At 41.2% G+C, this 18,532-nt stretch overlaps 1 protein-coding gene across 13 annotated transcripts in view; it reads left to right on the forward strand.

Annotated features, from left to right (window-relative positions):
* lrmp (lymphoid-restricted membrane protein) overlaps positions 1–18,532 on the forward strand; it is a 33,574-nt gene that overhangs the window by 13,730 nt on the left and 1,312 nt on the right. For 6 of the 13 annotated variants that reach the window (XM_030439503.1, XM_030439501.1, XM_030439509.1 and 3 more), the window contains exons 18-38: positions 292–403; positions 1,315–1,594; positions 3,162–3,214; positions 5,133–5,232; positions 6,329–6,509; positions 7,544–7,631; positions 10,499–10,545; positions 10,776–10,864; positions 11,000–11,193; positions 12,168–12,252; positions 12,408–12,459; positions 12,548–12,575; positions 13,111–13,251; positions 13,819–13,953; positions 14,101–14,257; positions 14,511–14,554; positions 14,692–14,760; positions 15,154–15,212; positions 15,494–15,592; positions 16,576–16,704; positions 18,300–18,454. In XM_030439503.1, the coding sequence (XP_030295363.1) occupies positions 292–403; positions 1,315–1,594; positions 3,162–3,214; positions 5,133–5,232; positions 6,329–6,509; positions 7,544–7,631; positions 10,499–10,545; positions 10,776–10,864; positions 11,000–11,193; positions 12,168–12,252; positions 12,408–12,459; positions 12,548–12,575; positions 13,111–13,251; positions 13,819–13,953; positions 14,101–14,257; positions 14,511–14,554; positions 14,692–14,760; positions 15,154–15,212; positions 15,494–15,592; positions 16,576–16,704; positions 18,300–18,454 (2,297 nt within the window). Of the gene's footprint in view, positions 1–291; positions 404–1,314; positions 1,595–3,161; positions 3,215–5,132; positions 5,233–6,328; positions 6,510–7,543; positions 7,632–10,498; positions 10,546–10,775; positions 10,865–10,999; positions 11,194–12,167; positions 12,253–12,407; positions 12,460–12,547; positions 12,576–13,110; positions 13,252–13,818; positions 13,954–14,100; positions 14,258–14,510; positions 14,555–14,691; positions 14,761–15,153; positions 15,213–15,493; positions 15,593–16,575; positions 17,684–18,299; positions 18,455–18,532 lie in introns of those variants that run through there. The other 7 variants (XR_003986673.1, XM_030439511.1, XM_030439508.1 and 4 more) reach the window with 7 other exon arrangements.

Below are 18,532 nucleotides of genomic sequence, written 5' to 3' on the forward strand. Positions count from 1 at the left end.
CTGTGCGTAGGCTGAGATTAGAAGGTTGCGCTGGTATTGGATCTACAAAACCGCTAAGTGAAGAAACTGTTACTGGGCCAGTCGGAGAACTGGCGGTGGTCACCCTGGGCAACAGAATGGGACACTGCATGGGCCTGCGGATTGGGTACAGTATGTCCGCTGTACTGTCTTCGAAAATAGGATTTCATATTTCTCTGAACAGCAAAGATGTTGTGTTTCTGCCACATTTCCTGGGAAAAACCAAAGATTCTGCAGTTGTTTTTAATGAACATTTTGTACTGCTGTATGCAGGGTGCAGGAGCAGGAGAACCAGAAGCGGCAGCTGTGTGAGGAGCTGGAGCAGCTAAAGACGCCTCAGGACAGCAGAGAGGCCTCATCCCAGACACCTGCACCAGAGGAAGAGGTCAGAGAGGAAGGGCAGGCTGAGTCATGGGCCTCAAATCTATAAATGCATATTTGATCAACAGCAGCAGCTACTTGGCTCCACCATTCTCAGAATTTATAGTGTCCAGTATACATGGATGTACACTGTGTGGGAGGTCAAGTTCACTCGTTAGATGTTTACTGATATTAAGGTCACTGGCATTAAGGTCAAGGTTTGTATTACACTTTAATCATTTACATGTATGTGTTTTTGCATGTATTAACATTTAGTTACCCCAATAGAAGGATATCTAAGGGCTCGCATAGCAAGCTGTACACAGAGCTGTATTCAGACAGATGGAGTATCTGCTAGAAAAGAGCTGAGTGCGAGTTGGCGGCTGAAGTGGACATTTGCGCACAAACACGGAATCAGATGCAGCCACACACCTACGCACTGCTCCTCGCACAAAATACACTGAAGCATGCTTGAACATTTCCATAACACTAGGATTGTTTTCACTGCAAAGCATAATGAACTAGGTGCTGAGGTATAGTGGATAGATTTGAGCACAGTAAACAAGTTGTGCTTTGATAAAAAAACCCGGTTATGTCTTTGAAATGATTATGTATAGCTCCAGATCAGGGAATAACCCTTAGATTTATTTATATTTTTTATTGTTCTTAATCAACAAAGGGAACATAATATATAACTGTTATTTTTTGCTGTGTAAAACTTTTCCTAAGGATGACCCTTTTAACAAAGCTGTCATCCTTTAGAAAAGTTTGACTTTTTCCGCAGTAGTTTAACCATGATAGCTGTCACTGCTCAACGTCAGCTTTATCACCTGTATCCTGCAGTTGGATTTTGCCACAGTGGGATTTGCTGTAGGTTTTTGTGCATCTTTTTTATTGAGACCTTGTTTTTCTCTTTGGTCATTTTTTTCTGTTTAGCCTGGAGATGACTTGGACTGGGATGAGGAGTTTGCCCTTCAAGACTTCCTGAAGAACGAGTTAGCAGAGAGAAATTGCAGAGAACAAGGTGGTCAACCGGACAGTCGGCCGGAAGACACGGCAGCTAAATTAGCAGACAGGGGTGAAGAAGAAGACGGGGAAGAGAAGTGGATGGTGGTGGACAGAGCAGGAGAGGGAGAAGTGAGGGACACTTCCACTCCTCTGTCTGCCCTCTCTGGGGAGGCCCAGTCAGGGCACGGTGGAGCAGGAGGGAGTCAAGGTGAGTGGGGTCACAAAGGTGGACAGAATGACCACCAGTCAAAATCTCAACACTTTAAGTCACTATTAAAACTTTTTTTCTTTTCAAGAACAAAAATCATGAAAAACTTTTTCTATATGTATTTAATATAGTATCTTGATGGGTTATATGACACAGATCCAATACAGAACTACTAAATCTAATACTACTGGTAGCAGCCGTTAGCTATTCATTTTGAATTGGCTCTCAACAGATTAAATCTTCTGAATTTGTTCCAGTTAAAGTTGAGAACTTTGAGCAGTCTTCCTGGAGCCTTTTAAACCAAGTTTACACCAGAATTAGCCCAGGGCTTACTGGAACCTCATAAATCAAACCAAATAGGGCTAAATACAGTTTAATATTTTTGTAGCCCCATTCTGACCTCTGCTCACCCTTTTCCTATCTCTGAATCCGACGCAGTAGGATTAACAATAGAAATAAGCCTTGACCTAGTGTCATGCAACAAGAATGTGAGCTAGTACATCCCCTGTCCTCTTAGCATGAGAAAATTGAAGCCATAGTTTGAACATCAAAACTGTACATGAACATTTCCCAAATTTGCTGGTTATTGAAACATAATACTGTTGTATATTCACACAACTTCACTTTATTGTGATGTGCGACTCAAACAAGTTAACTTTAAATAAGCACTTGGTACCTTTTTGGTTTTAGCTATATCTACTTGAATGTCCAGATGTTTCTGTACGTAGCAATGAAAAGCTAAACTAAATTTTTTTAATGTGTGCTATTATTTTTAAGAATATGCACACTGTTATTGATTACCGATAGATGCACCAGTATGCAGGTTTCCTCGGTCTGACAAAGTACTTCAAGGGACGAACTCTAAAAGTGAAGAACAGCTTAGTGACTGTTATTGTCTTTGAGTGTTGATTTGTGTGTGTGTGCGTATGTGTGAGAGTGACTGTGTGGATTATCCCCCTGTAATCCATGGGAGTCACAGGGCACTCAGCCACCCTTGAAGCACCAGCATAGTACACACACCCGCTCACTGTAAGGATACACACAGTCTGTGGCCATGGAAGTAGACCCCTGCCTTCTATGGATGTTGTGGCCTTAGTCTTATACTGTGTGTGTGTGTGTGTGTGTGTGTGTGTGTGTGTGTGTGCGTGTATCTGTGTGTGTGCGTGTGAGAAATCCTCTCTTCCTCAAGGTCCTTGTATGGCCAGGTGTACGACCGGTCTAAGGCCACGAAGTGAGCTCAGTAATCCTCCATTCCTCTGCTTGCATGAGCGGCTGGCAGGCAAAGAGAAAGAAGAACCATAGTGCGAATGTGGTCATTAATGCCACCTTAGCCATGCATGGTATTTTAGAATCTCTGCCCCTCCCCCAGCGCAATGCCTTACACAATAGACAACCTGACCCTTTATGGTAAAAGGTGGGGTTGCATTTTTTTGTATGGCGATTAACCCCTGTAGATGGATGAAGGTTGGGGTTTTTAATGAACAGCTTCTTTGTCTGGCCTTTTCTGACAATTTGTTTCCTGATTTGTATAAGATTTCCTCTTTTTCTTCCTCTGTATCTGTTACAGGCTCTGCAACCCACACCGAGTCAGAGCCTGATGTGAACTGTCAATCTGCACAGGTAAATTTAGTCTTTCATAGTATTTTACTAAATGGACAAGAATAATTTCTTAGATCTCTAACATGCATGTTAATGAATGGACAATTTTGCATCCCTGAAGCGTTGACAAGATAACTTCAGAAAACTTCTTAAAGTTGCTGGAAGATCATCTTTAATAAATGAGATGAAGATGAGGAGATATTTCCTTGAAACAAATCTGTGAAAATTTAGCCAAACTGAATGTAAGCATCTTTCAACACCTGGAAGCCACATGTTCAAATGAGTTTGTGATGGTTTACATGTGATTATCATAACACCAGTTGTGGCCGTATGGGATTTCAGGATTATGTAAAAGTTTCTCATGCAGAATCGGGATCACTTTCATCTGAGCAAGACACTGAATCTCAACCTGCTTAGAGGCCAACAATAGATGACTGTAGTTGTACTGGGAAGTTGCCAGGTGTGTGACAGGTGTTTAAGTGTGTGTCAGCAAGAAGCTGGACAGTTCCAAACAGATTTGTTTCTCAGCTTGCATTCCTATTTGAAAATAGTTGGCATACAGATCTTTACTGGGATAGGCATAACTATGTATTTTCCTTCTAATGGTGGGAAGGAAGTAGGAAGTTTTTAAAGTTATGATTAACAACGTCAAAGGAGATTTGGAAAATTCTTTGAAATTAAATTAAAATTGGATGTAACTTTAAAGGGTCATGTTTGTCTGTTGTGGCATGTTTGAATCCATTAATTACAAATTCTTTGTACTTAGAATTAGACAAACCTTTCAAGCTGCTGCTGAATTTCTTATTAATCTCAATACTGTATGACAACTAGTTTGAAACTTGCAGGTGATGAATAGTTCATCTCAGTGCATATTTATTCTGATCTAAGTTCTGATCACATCCATCGCACTTGTTTGTTCATACAGTTACAAGCAGAGGCTTTTTTGCAAGCTATTTATCTAAGTGATTATAAGGATGCTACATATTACATTTCCAAGTTTTCAATTACATATGTCAGCTATGGGGCTGTCCTTGAACTCATCATCAACCAGGAGGGCTCTCAAACCAGTCTCTGTAATGTTATGGACATCTGTGGTCTTAATTTACTATAGTTATTTTACAACTACTCTGTAATGAATGGGAAGCAATGCCTGCCTGAAAGGTAGAAAAAATGATCTAAAATAATGTTTGGCAATATTACCCTGTATTACTTTCTTATGAATCTAATGTTAATGTAATTGCTTCCATGTGTTGTATTTGCTCCTCGTCTCGTATTCCTCTCTTAAACTTCAGTCTGCACTCTATCTCTTTCTTTTTCTCTTTCTACCATTTGCCTACCAAATAACTCTTCACATCATCATAATCCACAGCCTCCGGTCAAAGGCAGCAGTCTGTGTGTTTGTGTTAAAGCTTTCCACTTCCTTATAAAGAATGACTGATGAAACTTTGGGTTACACTAAGGTTAAAGGGTAAAAATTAATATATTCAAAATAACAATGCATACTGCACGTTAATTAACTATAATCTCAATCTCTCGTCACACTTTCTGATCTTGGGTGTTTTGTATTCTACTCACTTGCCGTCCTCGATGCTTATGTATTTCATGCCTGCTAGGTTGGTAAAACGAATTCAAACACTCCATCATGCTGCAGTCGGTGATGTTTGCTTTGAATTCCTGTGAAGATGGCATTAATTGGGGGTCTTCCCAACGATCCATCACTGATTAAACAGATGCTTTGTGCTGTCCATCAGCCACTAGATGATGTTGACTTATTTTGCAATGTCTTCTCATCTGACAAAGATTTGTTTCTGTGAACCATGGGCCTTGTGTTTGGTTCATGCTTAATGTGTGTTGCTTATTTGATCTTTTCACCCCTTTCCTTGCTGAATATTTATCATTATGTGTGTATGCATGTGTGTATGCATGTGCGTGCTTTCAGGAAGAGGCTGCAGTACCATTGAGCGCCCACTCACAAGCTGTCAGCTTTAGACACCCAGAGGCGGATGCTCTCCCCGATCGGTCCCACTCAGAGAACAACAGTAAGATCTCCACCACCCTCTCTCTTTCTATCTCGCTCTCTGTAGTTCACTCTCTGTGTGGATCACACGCTCCCTTTCTGTTTCATTTCTTCTGCCCCTACTGTCAGCTAGTCTCCATACTGTGTGCATTTACAACTTAACCAAAGAGTGAGTCATTTCCTGACTCACATTTTATGTTTGCTGTTTGTTTAGAGGAGAGAGAACTTTATTAAATCTTGCAAGATAAAGGTCAGACTCACCTAAATCCCACGGTATGAACACAGTTTTGTCTTCTTCTTTTTTTTTAAGCAAAATGCCACAACAGCTTTGTGCAATCACTTACTGCATTTTTAAAAACAATCATTTTCTATGTTTTCCTGCGTTTTTAATAAGCAGAATTTAAATGAACTAGAGAAGAAAACTCCAGTTATCCTTGCTAGAGCATTCTTACTGCACTCAAACAGCATCTCAAGCTCAGACAAGCTTGTTGGGTGTTTTATCCAGTCAGTCCAGTTTCTGAGAGCCAGTAGAGACCTATTTTTTCACCCACCCCTGGGTTATTTGAGACCTTTTGGATGAGAATTGATTATTTTTATTGGATGAAATAATATGACACCTTTTCTTAGATTAATCGACTATTCAACTTCATTATTGTATCAGTCAATACTACTAAAATGCTGTTGTAGTGCATGTCTTATTTCTATATGAACATATGTGGGGTGTTAAACCCGCTTTTACACTACATGAAGTCAAACATTGAAGCTAATGTACTACATTTGCATGCAAGCCATGTTTTCAGGTGTTGTCAAAATACACCCTGGTACATGTATGAACTCAATACAGTAAATTATAACTGCTAATAACTCAAATACATGTGACTACTGCTGACTCATCAAGATTACAGGTTGTTATCGGCTGTGGCTCTCAACAGCTGTTATAAAACACAAATCCAGGTGAACACAGCCAACCAAGACACGAGAATATGATGTGCGATGACGTTAAGGCCACTGGCTTGTTAATACATTTCCTCCAGTCTCTGCTAGTCTAAAACACCTATTGGGTTTTCCGTTGCTAATTTTGGTGTTAAAGTTGTTATTCTCTTGTTTTCTTCTTTAAGCAGATGCCGACGCCCCTGAGACTAAAGAGTCTCCCCCCTGTGTTTCTGCCCAAAATCCGACCAACACTTCTGAGCAGGACCAAAGCGTTACACTTGGCAGCACCCCTCCTTCAGCAGCTGAGATGGTTCCCCCTGTCAGCACATCACCTGGACCAGATGAGACCATTACCCAGACTGAGAGGTGAATTAAGAAATTAATGTTATACTTTATAGACTGGACAGTACTGGAGAGTATTGAGCTGCCTTTCTTCTCATGCAAATTCCAAATCATATGAAGTATTGCTGAGTGCATTGAAGTACTGGTTGATATTTTATTTTTATTCATGTTCTGTGTCTTTTTTTGGTGATACCCCTAGGGGGCACCAAGGTCAAGAATTTTCCATTTTTTTCATAATGGCTTTAATCACAAGTTACTTTTCAAGCGTTAAATCCACAAAGATGTGGTTTAGCATTTCAACTACTTTCTTACAGCCAAATCAAAAGAATTGCAAATCTGGATGACGAGAACAAATGGTTAGATGACACAGCAGATTATACACCAGGTCCATGACACATCTGACTTAATTTCTGAATGACACAACAGGATTTTTCAAAATAAAGAATGCAGAAACTGGGGGGAAAAGAAAAAGGAAGTTCAATCACTACATATGATTCATAAGCTGGTGACCTAACAAGAATTACCCACTGAGATGGTTGATAAAGCTACCGCTCCATAGTTATTGCCTCCATCACACCTAAACAGGAACTTAATCCACAGACACACCTGTGGAATTGCTGTTTGTATAAGAGAACCCCACAAAATAGAAGCCTCCATACTGACTTGAATCTGACATTACCACATAGCCTCATCCAGCATCCTGACTCATTTTCATAGCAGCGTAGACCCTCCCTGCTAGATGTGAAGTAGATGGGTGTTCTCATCAAAGTTGAAGTCACCATTTTACAGAGTTGCGTCATTTCCCTATGACTTGGTCCACATTTGCTAGTCAAATGGGTGTTTTCCTTGCTGTGGGAGGAGTGTGCAGCCTAATTGGCATCTCTGCAGCCACGCTTTGCATAGGTTCAGTCCACCTACAAAGAGACTGGCTGTTCCTCATCTCTCATACTGTCTCAAACAGTTGTACCTTATTAGATAAATAGAAAGTGTATCTGAAGTATAAATCAAGCCTAAGAAAATGAATAGTATTTGACGGTTGACCTTTGACCTGTGGTTAGCACCCAGCCGACCAGTGAGGACCACAGGGGAGAAGAAGCAAAAGACGGCGAGGCGGACTCCAGCACAGCAGCCATGAGACGTTCAAAGGTTAGTAGCAGAGAAGAAGTGTTTTAATGGGTGAGGGAATAGAACTTCCTCTATTCTCTTTAGCAGCAGCTCCCCACTGCTTCCCCTTCCTCTTTTGGACCCTTCTCTCTTTCTCTATTCTCTCTGCCTCTTTATGTGTGACACTGCTGAGTGGGAGTAGGTGTGTTTTGAAGTGAGGTGGATTTCAGTGGGCAGGGTGGGGGCTGGCTTTCCTTCAGAAAGACTGAGAGGGAGTCCTCACCTGGGCAAGGAGGAGAGGAGAGGGCAGAGATGTAAAATGAAGGGAAAGCTCATGGAATCAGGTGGCTATCATTCTAATAATGACTAAAGCTAATGGGGGTCACAGCATGGGCTATTTGCTTCCTTGAACGCTACTGCCAAAGGAGGCAAGTACAAAGTCCTTTATATGTCTCTCTGTGGTGTCGGTGTAAAAGTGCTTTCATTACTGTGACGTTTACTTAGAGTTGAATTGCTTTAGATTTCCTAAAGGTAGGATCTAGCACTGCACAAAAGACAATATGGAATATATGATCAGATCAGCTCAAAGAAGGTTGAAATAGGATACCATTCATTACTTTCATACATGTAACTAATGAACATCCATTACCTTTTTACAATAACTGCTTGTAATAGGGTGAATGGTGTCTCAGCCACTCGGCCCCCCATCACTTGTGTCTGAACTGTGTAACTTCAGTGAGCTTCAGCTTAACATACATGTTTACTTCAAGATACAAGTTTTTAGCATGTAACATTGTTAAGACGTAATGAGTTTTGTTTGTAGTTAGCACCTACACTACTTGTTACAGATCGGGGATTTGTACTTACATCAGTGGTGTTGTACTCAGAAACTTTTGGGGCCGCACCAAATTGCATTAAATACCCATTTCTACATCATGTTGCTTTAGTTGATAATTTAAGTAACTGATTACGTCTTTTGTTGAATTCTTTATTTAAAATGAAGAAAAGACAAATCGTAATTTTTGATGAGCTGAAATCGCAAATGTTTGGCCCTTTTACTTGATTAATGATGGTGATGTTCCGAAGCTCATTAGCAAAGGTCTGGACACAATGGATCTTCACTGTATCATCTCCCCCCTTGGACCAATTAGTGTTTACAATGAGAGGCTTGGATGTATACAGTCCATACAATAAGACTGCTTGATGGTAATTATGCCTAGCCTCAGCCTCACACGGGCTTGCAGTGTGTACATGTTAGAGGTGAGGCCCACTTGTGTTTTGATGCTGTTTCACAACAGCCTGCTTTGTATCCTGCTGAGAGATCGATCCGTTGGTTTATTTAGTCTCCTGCCTGCTGGTGACATGCTGGACGGCCTCCCTACTGAGAGGGAGTCTGAGGGGAGCCAAGAAAGACGAGCTTTGAAGCTGTGGGTGTGTTCAGCATGTTAATAAAATCCTCTTTTACACTCACAGAAGCCTGGTGGAGAAAATGTTTGATGATTAAGAATGAACTCCCGGTTTTAAATGTCTTAAACAGGGTTTCTGCGGAGTCTTAAAAAGTCTAAAATTTGTCTTAATTAATCTAATCTTAATTTTAGGACTTAAAAAGTCTTGTATACGTCCATATTTTGCACATAGGTCTTAAATTACATTTAGTTGTGTCTTAAATATGTACCTTCATTTACCGCTTCTGTCGTCGCCTTTTGTCTTTTTTGGGGGAAATGTGTTGGTGAGATTCAGTTAGATTCAAGTATCCAGGAACATAAGTGGCATTTTGCCAACAGCCCGGTCATTATTTATCACCGTACACTTCACCAGTTCCGGAAAGACTTTGGCTGCGGAATCTGCTACAAGTATTGGAAACCACTGTATTATTTAGCAAATAAGCTTGATGAGCAAGTTCACAACATTTTGGAGGGTTGGATTATATCAGCTTTTTGGAAAGAATGTTAGTTCAGATCAATTAACGTGGTGCTGGATTTGAATGCGATAAATGTAAGGATGCTTAAAGGTAACTGAGCAGTTTTTCTTTTTCTTTCCTTGGGCCTTATTTGTAAAAAGATTTCTTCAATTTATACTTGAACTTCGTCTTAAAATCATTTCTGAGACTGTGCTTAAGTTAGATTCATAAAAGATGCTGAGCGTTGAAAAACCTTGCAAAGTCCACCACAGGTTTTGATGCGCATGTGTCGCAAACTGCAATACCCCTACATAACCAGCAGGACAGTCACTGAAGTGGAGTGTTGACTTTGCTTTGAGATGAGATCATTTCCAAGTCAAAGTAAGCTTTTATAAATAACATGGTTTTCTGCTTCATATTAAAGATCAAAATGGAACATAAATGAAATTTACAAATGAGGCCCAGGGATATACAGTGGCATTCAAGTCTCAGGTTTTGTATTTAGAAAATGGTGAGGCAGCTCTCACCTATTCCGAACACTGTCAAAACGGATATTATGCAGACTTATTACACAATATCCCATTGCATTGCTCTATCTGCTCACCTTGCTCCATTGTGTGTGTGTTCACACAACTGTGTATGCACGCAGTCCGCCTCCACTACTTAGCACTGTGCCAGTGTTAACGTGTTCTCTGAGCACCCCTCTCAGCAACACACACACGCACACACACACACACACACACACACACACTCAAAGAGCTGCAGGGCTCTCTATGAAGCTCCACATTATATAAGGAATCAGCCCAATCTTTCTCATCCACACTCTTACTGTACAGCTTAGATAGTATTTCACTGCCATGGGACAGGTACGCTACATGTATGTGGATGTATGGGTGTCTTTAATCACTGGCCATCTGTTTTAATGCAGGGTAGAAATCTGTGCAGCAAGTCCGTCCGTCATTTTCTTACCCCCTCCCTCCTTCTCTTTCTTTACGTTTGTCCATCTCAGAGCTTGAGCGAGGACCAGTCGGCAGACAGATCAGCAGCGGAGGACAGGTGAGTGTTTTAATGCCAACTGTTAGTTCAAGTTACAACGCTGCTTCACTTTCCAGCCGCAGTGATGACTCCTGAAGATTTTAGTGATTTCTGCACAGAGAGCTTTTTTCAATCTGCATATTTTTTTGGTACTGACATAAAGATTTGATTTGATTTTTTATTTATTTTATTTTTTTCCGTGAATGCCGCAGTAAATGCTTTTGTATAAAGATGAACTGTATGTGTTCCAGCACGTGTCTGCTACCTGTGTTGGTGGAAGAAGAGGAGAGTGTGCAGGACAGCACAGCTGAGGTTCCAACAGTAGCTGCCAGCATGGAAGGTAGGAAGAAAAATGTTCAAATCTGTGTCCAGGAAGGAGAGAAGGAGAGAGCTTGATATTTCTAAACTGTTTATTTACGCCTTCTTTCATCTGTGTGTAACTTTACCCACCCACACACCAACTCTTCCTTCACAGGGACAGAGCAGCTCACCAGCAGCGGAGCAACCACCTTCTCTGACGGCAGCTCCCCTCAGTCACGGTCATCCTTCATACATGGCAGCCAATCGGGGAGTGGCATGGGCAGCGTCACCTCTGACCCCAGCCATTCAGAGGCTTCAGCAGCTAAAAAGGACGCCCTCCTCCTTTGTGGCAAAAATAAGAGGGAACTGGTAAGACCTGCTCTCCCCCCTTCTTGACTGCTCGATTTGTATTTGTACATATTAATGGTGACAAGAGGTTAAAGTTGTTTGCTTGATGCTGTTGGAGTTGATCACTCCTTTTATGTAGATCATTCTACTGTAGTTTTAACTATTTTACTGACTTTTATTTTTATATGAGGTGGCTGTTTTTAGATAAAACTTTATAGCCAAGTCGATATGTATTTTCATTTAGGGTCTGGTTGGACATTGATTATAGTGTAGTTTGCAACAGGTGTTATGTAACACAAACAAATGGCTGAAAGGGTTTAAAATGGCGATCTCTACTCTTAAAAATACAAATGTAAAAGTTACTTTTGGTTCAGTTTTTTTTTTTTTTTTCTATAATCCATCATTTTTATTTAAGATTTGTTTTTCTATTACTTGTTTTCTGTCAACACTAAAGTTTATTTAACTTTGTTTAAACTTAACATAAACCAACCTGAAGTAGTAAGTTTGATGAAACACCAGGTTCATGTTTAGTGGAGCTGGTGTCATTAAGATTAAATGTCTTTGACATTTGATCACAGTGATGACATGGTGCATTGGTATCTTCCTTCACCATGAAATGCTGTCTTTCCAGCTATGCAAGTGTGTGTGTGTCTGTGTGTGTGTGTGTGTGTGTGTGTGTGTGTGTGTGTGTGCGTGTGTGTGTGTGTGTGTGTATAAAAGAGAGAGAGAGCAAGGGAGAGTTCCTTGTTTCATTTTAGCTCCACTCAGAGTCAGATCATTCAGAATCAAGAGGCAGTTGCACTGCCAGCTGCTTTGAATCTTCACATTTCACCTTTATTATGTAAAAACTATTGAAGAAGAGCTGTGAGAAGGGAGGGAGTAAAGAGAGCAATATGGATTTGGAGGGAAATGTGAGAATGGAGGGATCAGAGTTAGGAGAGCGGGAGGGGGAGAAGGAGCAGAGGGAGGCAGTAATATTTGTCCGGGTCCTGCAGGAGCTGTCAAGCTGCATGGAGGCCATCGAGGAGCACAAGGATAAGGAGGACCAAAGTGAGACCAGCAAGGCCACTGAAAGGGAATGTACGTGTCATATATTCAATGTACATAATAGATATATATTTACCACCTGTCTTAAATCCATTTTTGAACAACTCCTTGTACTCTAATGGTGTTTGTACCATTTCGTCAGGTATTTGTTGAGTCATGATACGCCTACTTTTTATTTTCCTCTCTAGCTGAGACGTCACTGGTCTCTGACACCAATGAAACCTTTAAAGACAGGAACAGGTAAGACAGCAAGTGATCATTGTAACACATCACACAATCATTTATGTGTTAGATTTTCCCTGATTGTCTGTTGTCTCTTTTTCTGCAGTCTTTCCCCTAGTGACAAGGAAATAGAGGTAAGTACTCTTCAGATCTGAGAGCTGCTAGTATTAATGCAAATAATTGGTGTGTTAAGGACAGTTTCTTTTTTGTTTTAGGATTAAATGTGTTTGAGAGTATTTTTTTAAAGCCGCAAATGAGTCTGTAATTTGTTCTCTGTAATTTGTCCTCAATACCAAGTGTCATTCATTTCTATTACAGCCTTCTGTTTCAGGTTAAGTGTGACCCCATCAGAAATATTTATCAGATATAAAAAGTTTACATGTTTGTAGGTATGCATACATTTTTGAAACCCGTAAGATACACAGAAACATGCCAATAGAAAATGCATTACACTCAAAGTATCTTGAAATCAGAAATGTTTAGATCTTTCATAATGAATCTGGTATAACTTAACCATTAGCACAACAATGCAGTCTTTGACAGTAGACAACTGTCTTATTCAAACAAGGAAATGTTGGTGATCTCACCTGCAGCTGGCAGGATATAATTCCACATTCAGAATGTGTCCAGCAGTGAGTGCCGAGTCAAGTGTCCTTTCCATGTTTTCAGACGGAGTTCCAGCGCCTAGCGTTGGGTTTCAAGTGTGACATGTTCACCCTGGAGAAGAGACTCCGGCTGGAAGAGAGGTCACGTGACCTGGCTGAGGAGAATGTCCGCAGGGAGGTGTCCAGCTGCCAGGGCTTACTGCAGGTCAGTCTGCATACACATGGAGCTTTCCAGCTTTGTTTTTCTCCATCCCCTGACAAAATAATATTATTCTGCCGTAAATTGTTTGTATAAACTGCTTAATTGTTTTATACATTCTCATCTTGGATGATTACCTAGTAAATATTTGTAGTGCAGCTTTTTATAATACTGAAATTTGTCCTTAACCCCTTTCCAGGTTTTTAAATGTTGTAAAAAAAGCAAGACGTGAAGAAAATCACAGCATATTTTGGCTTTGTTTTCTGAAGTACATGGTGTGGCTTGATGCAAGTAAGACATGTCTAAACACGTTTCAGACAACAACAAAATGAGGACAGTTGTCTTGCATCAAGATCATCAAGTATTATGACCATATTTCACATTTGGTTGGATACTGATTGGTAACACTGATTGTGCTTGCCAGGTTGAACGTGTGTGTGTGATGCATCCAGCTGTAGCTTTACATGTTCGAACCATGGATAATTACGGATGTCAACTGCAACTTGAGCTGTGTGCAGAAGAATTCAACTGTGAGGTTTTAATTCTAGTCTGTCTTCTGTTCTGTCCTCTCAGGCTCTGATCCCTCTGTGTGAGGATGACAACCAGTCCATGGAGATCATCCAGAGGCTCCAGAAGAACCTGGATATCCTCATCCAGTCAATGACCAGAGTGTCCAGTCGCTCTGAGATGTTAGGAGCTATTCACCAGGTGGGATAATGTGTATGTTTGTGTTAACATTTGTTTTCCCCATTTTGTGGTGGGATGAACGTTTGAACCAAACTCAGTTTCACTCCTGTGGTGTCCTGTCACTTTGACTGTGATGATTTAATGGAGCCTTGTGTTTGTGAACATCAGGAGAGTCGTATTGGTAAGGCTGTGGAGGTAATGATCCAGCATGTGGAGAACCTGAGGAGGATGTACACCAAGGAGCACGCCGAGCTGCTTGAGCTGAGAGAGACGCTCATGCAGAATGAGAGGTCCTTTGGATCACAAACCGAAAGAGGTATGACATGTAAGCTGCAATGTTTTTTCTTTTCGAGAACTAGAGTTAATGAAATGTTTTGGCAATGGCAGAGGAACTCTAGAGATCCAGTAGGAATTAAAATGAAGAATGTATACATATTTAGTGTTGAGTCTCAATATTACATAGACTAAATATAATAAGTTTGTGCATATTGAATTGGGGTGTATGTGTCAATATGTATGCTCAGTGAGGGCTCACACAAAGCACATATATAAGGTATTTAAACTCTTCCCCTTTTCAGATGACTTCCGTGGCAAGAAACAGCCAACATCACAGTACTACAAGGTCAGCTGCAGCTTGGTTATATAAGATCTCATCACTCTGCCTCAGTCAGGACTAATGTTGGCTTGATGTGTTATCAGTGTTCATGTTCATGATACAGAAATATATTAATTTTCTTGTTTGTTTTTTTTCCTAAAAAGTCATCAACCCGGCGGGTCAGCATAGCAGCAATCCCCCGCTCTGGTGCCGGCAACATGCACTTTGACATGGTAAGGACATCATGTAGCATGGACTTTGTATTTTTTAGACACCCAGTGAGCTTTTTGCACTATTTAACAGTTGCGGTTCATAGCCTTCTTAAAGATATCCCCTTTTAAACTATGAATAAGAGTTAGGTTTTTGTCATAGAGTTCTGATGCTGCAGGTAGGATTGCTTTCAAGGCCAACTACATGCGTTGTAGGACAAAGCATTACTATTGTTGGATAGGCTTATAACACAGCGAGCCTAAATATATGTAAAATGTAGGTTCTGGTGCTGTTAGGAATTGCACTGGAGAGGTTTGCACCCAGACAAGCTGATCCAGGTTTAGAATGTTTCTTGTTATTGAGCATTTCACGTTGACATGATGGTGACTTAGATATCTAAATTTTTCCCACCACAGTCCAAAACACAGGACGGCTCAGAGGCAGAAACGGAGCGACTGACTAGGCGATCACCATGGTAGGTATTTGTAGATTTGTCTGTGTTAAATCTGCCTGAGTTGTAACATGTCAAGTGCAGTTAAGCCAGATGTAGGCTGTTATGGGAAGGGGAAAGTGTGCTTAAATTACAAGTAAAAGGACTGTTTACATTACACTACCTTTATGAAAACACAGCAGCATTCACTCTATGTGGGAAGCTGTTTGCTGTGGCTTTCGTCCTCCACCTCCAGAAACTTGGTGTACCATGACATGAGGGATGTTGTTGTTGTTATGCCCCTATGTGATAACGGTGGTTTCCAGGAATGTGGCAGGGAAGAGCACGGCGCGCCCCCCACTTAAACGCTTTGTTAGCTCTGCGGCCTGGGTTGACACTGAAGAGCCCTCTCTCGTGATGAAGGGGTAAGACATGCCAAGAGGAAGATACCACGCTGGCTGCGTCGCTGAGGTCCTTTCACGCTGGACCCAGATGCATAAAGATGGATGCTTTCTAGTGTGCCATGATTACGGTCTGCCCAGCTTTGGGTTAGTCAGAATTACATCTCTCCAAATCAGTTTGTAGTAAATGTTGGAATCAAAATTATATGTTCTTAAAATGCTAACTTTACAGGGAAAACAAAGGTTGTAATCATTTTTTTTAACCTTCCCAAAAGTCCAGTCAGATCAAATGTATGTAATGGCAAGTTTCTTCTGGGAAATAATACAAAACTTAAAAAAAAAGCATTTTTAACCGCACATATCTGTAATTGTGACATTAGCAGTAATAATGTAGTCAAGGTGAAAGCTTAGACTGCTGGAACAAACTCAAAACAGCGCGTTATCCTTGGAGACAGGATAAAATTGATCGCTGACATTAAAACGCCCAGCAGCCATCTTTCATGCATCTGGTTCCTCCTCGCATGGGGAAGTGTCTATCAGAATCCATATCAGCACATTTTTATTTTTTGTTTCTGTAAACATCAAGTAAGACTGTCGACTTTTTTGTTTTTGTTGGCATCATATAACTTTCAAATGTTTGGATGACGGGGAGAGAATTTGTTCCATTTTTCCAGCTAAGCCAATATTGAAGCTTAGGTGACACAAATGAAGCACTTCCAGATATCTGAAAGAATGTGAAATGGCTTTGTGGGTTCATTATTTATTATCGGAGCATGTAATTGCTGTGCGTTGCTGGGCATTGATTGCAGAAAATGATTTGAACATGTTCCTATCACATATCTCAACAAATATTTGTTTGCATACAGAAGGCGAATGTTATGCTTCATATGCATGAAATATGCATGTGTGCATGTGCACATGGTTATTGTGGTTGTGCGGCTATGCTTGGACTTGAATGTGCAATTGAACAGTGTGTTTGTGAATGCCTGATGAATGCGCGCCAACAGGACGGCCTACGACAACACCGACTGCCAGTCGGAGGATGAACAGAAGGAGGAGCCGGTGGTAGAGAGGAGGAGGTCCAGTCTCAGTGAGCTGGGCAGCAAACTCACCTCCCTCATTCTGCCCCTCAAGACGTTAGTCCAACCAAGTACCCACCACTAGCCTACTGCAGCACCACATTCTGTCAGCAAAGCTAAGAGGCTAGCTGCGTCATGGAAGAGCTCAGCATTTAGTTCAAGTGAGGTTCCAATAGCTGCAGACTGTTTTCTGGTACCAAAGTGCCATTTAGATGTTGTTATTTTATCTTTTTACACTTCAGAGATCACCCATCCATCAATGTGTTCATTATCTTGACACCAGATGGCTTTGAATTCTCTGTCGAAGCTCGTCTCTGCAGGTGGCGCCCCGTAGCTTGGCTATCACTGCTCATGCGAGGAATTACTCGCTGATGGTTAATTTTAACAATATTACTGTGTCTGCTGGAGACCTCACCTTTCGTGCTCCAGTGTGTTTTTGAGACACCTTCAAATGTCAAAGCTTTTGATTATCTGTTTATTTAAGTTGCAGCAAATCACACATTCTGAATGATTTAATATGAGATTATCGCCTACATCATATTCTGTCACTCAAAAAGTTGTGAGTTTATGGAACCTCCTAGATGCTGAAACTCTTTCACTATATGGGTGTGTGCTGGACTAGCTTCTTCTCTGCTGCGGGGGCTCAGCGGCTTTTAATCATGTTATCAGAGCGTTTCTACTGTAAGGGCCAGAAGTGAACCATTTCCTTTAACTGTTAACTTGAGATCAGTGTATGTTGGCATGACGAATGATTCTTGAGGCTACCCATTTTGTGTTTCATGCATGGATCTCAAGTTCTGATTTGCAGTGTGCGTCTAACAATGTGTCTAACATAACTAATCCACCTTTACTGCGCTCAGTCTTCTGTCATTTACTAACATGTTCAGCCACCATAATAATTATATGTGTAAACTGGACCGCACTTGGACTTTTTTCTCTATTTTGTGTTGGCGGATCATGTGGTGTTCTGAACTGTCTTTTCCTCTTTTCCTCCCTCCACGTTGCTCAGGAGTCAGGATGAGCTGTTTGTAATGCTGTAAGTGTGCAGGGAGGAGAGTCCAGAGTGAGAAGAGCTTCTGGATTCTATCTCCGTCCAAAAACACAATAAATGCATGCAAAAGGCCTGTATTTATGTGGGGCTGCCAGTCAAAGGCCACTTTGAACCTTGCACAGACTCTCATAATGACTGTTAAGTGATTTGAAGCAGCACTCCTACTGCTGACGTATTCCAGGTCTAAATTGTCTGCTGCCTTTGCTTCACCAGTCAAAGCTCAGTCCACCTTCATGCCAGCTGCTACTAACTGTGCTTCCAACAGCTTTTTCATTATGCTGATGAAGACGATGTTAATGGCTTTGCATCTTTGACACCGTTTGAGAAATGTGGCAGAATGTGCTTTTAATGAAGCCAACTTCAGATTGCATCAAGCTGCAGCTTATTCACTGCCTGCCATCCATTGCATTAGTTACCAAAAATGACTCATAGTTTTTACTGAAAGTTTTCAGTGATTTCCCTATGCGTCATTCTTGGTAACTTATTCAATCTCTCGCTTCGCCTTGGACTATATTTTATGTCTTCATTTTCCATCTCTCTGTTTTTTAATTTATATCCAACCTGTGGTAACACTTTTACTCTCTTTGTTGCACACCTCCAGTCCGAGCCCTTCCTCCAGCCCTACATCTACAGACCCAGGAGTGGCCCACTCTCTGTCCCACAGCCTGACCACTTCCCGGGCAGCTGCAGCAGCGGCAGTAGCCAGAGGTGGCAGGGGGCTCTGGCTTTGGTTGGCCATGGTAGTGGTGCTAGCAGGTACACTGTTTATCCCTAGAACGGGTTTAAAAGTTGCCAATGGTAGAAATGTGAGATTTACTGTCTTTTTGGACTATA

This window comes from Sparus aurata, chromosome 14 (genome assembly GCF_900880675.1).
Source record: "Sparus aurata chromosome 14, fSpaAur1.1, whole genome shotgun sequence".
Taxonomy (NCBI): Eukaryota; Metazoa; Chordata; class Actinopteri; order Spariformes; family Sparidae; genus Sparus; species Sparus aurata.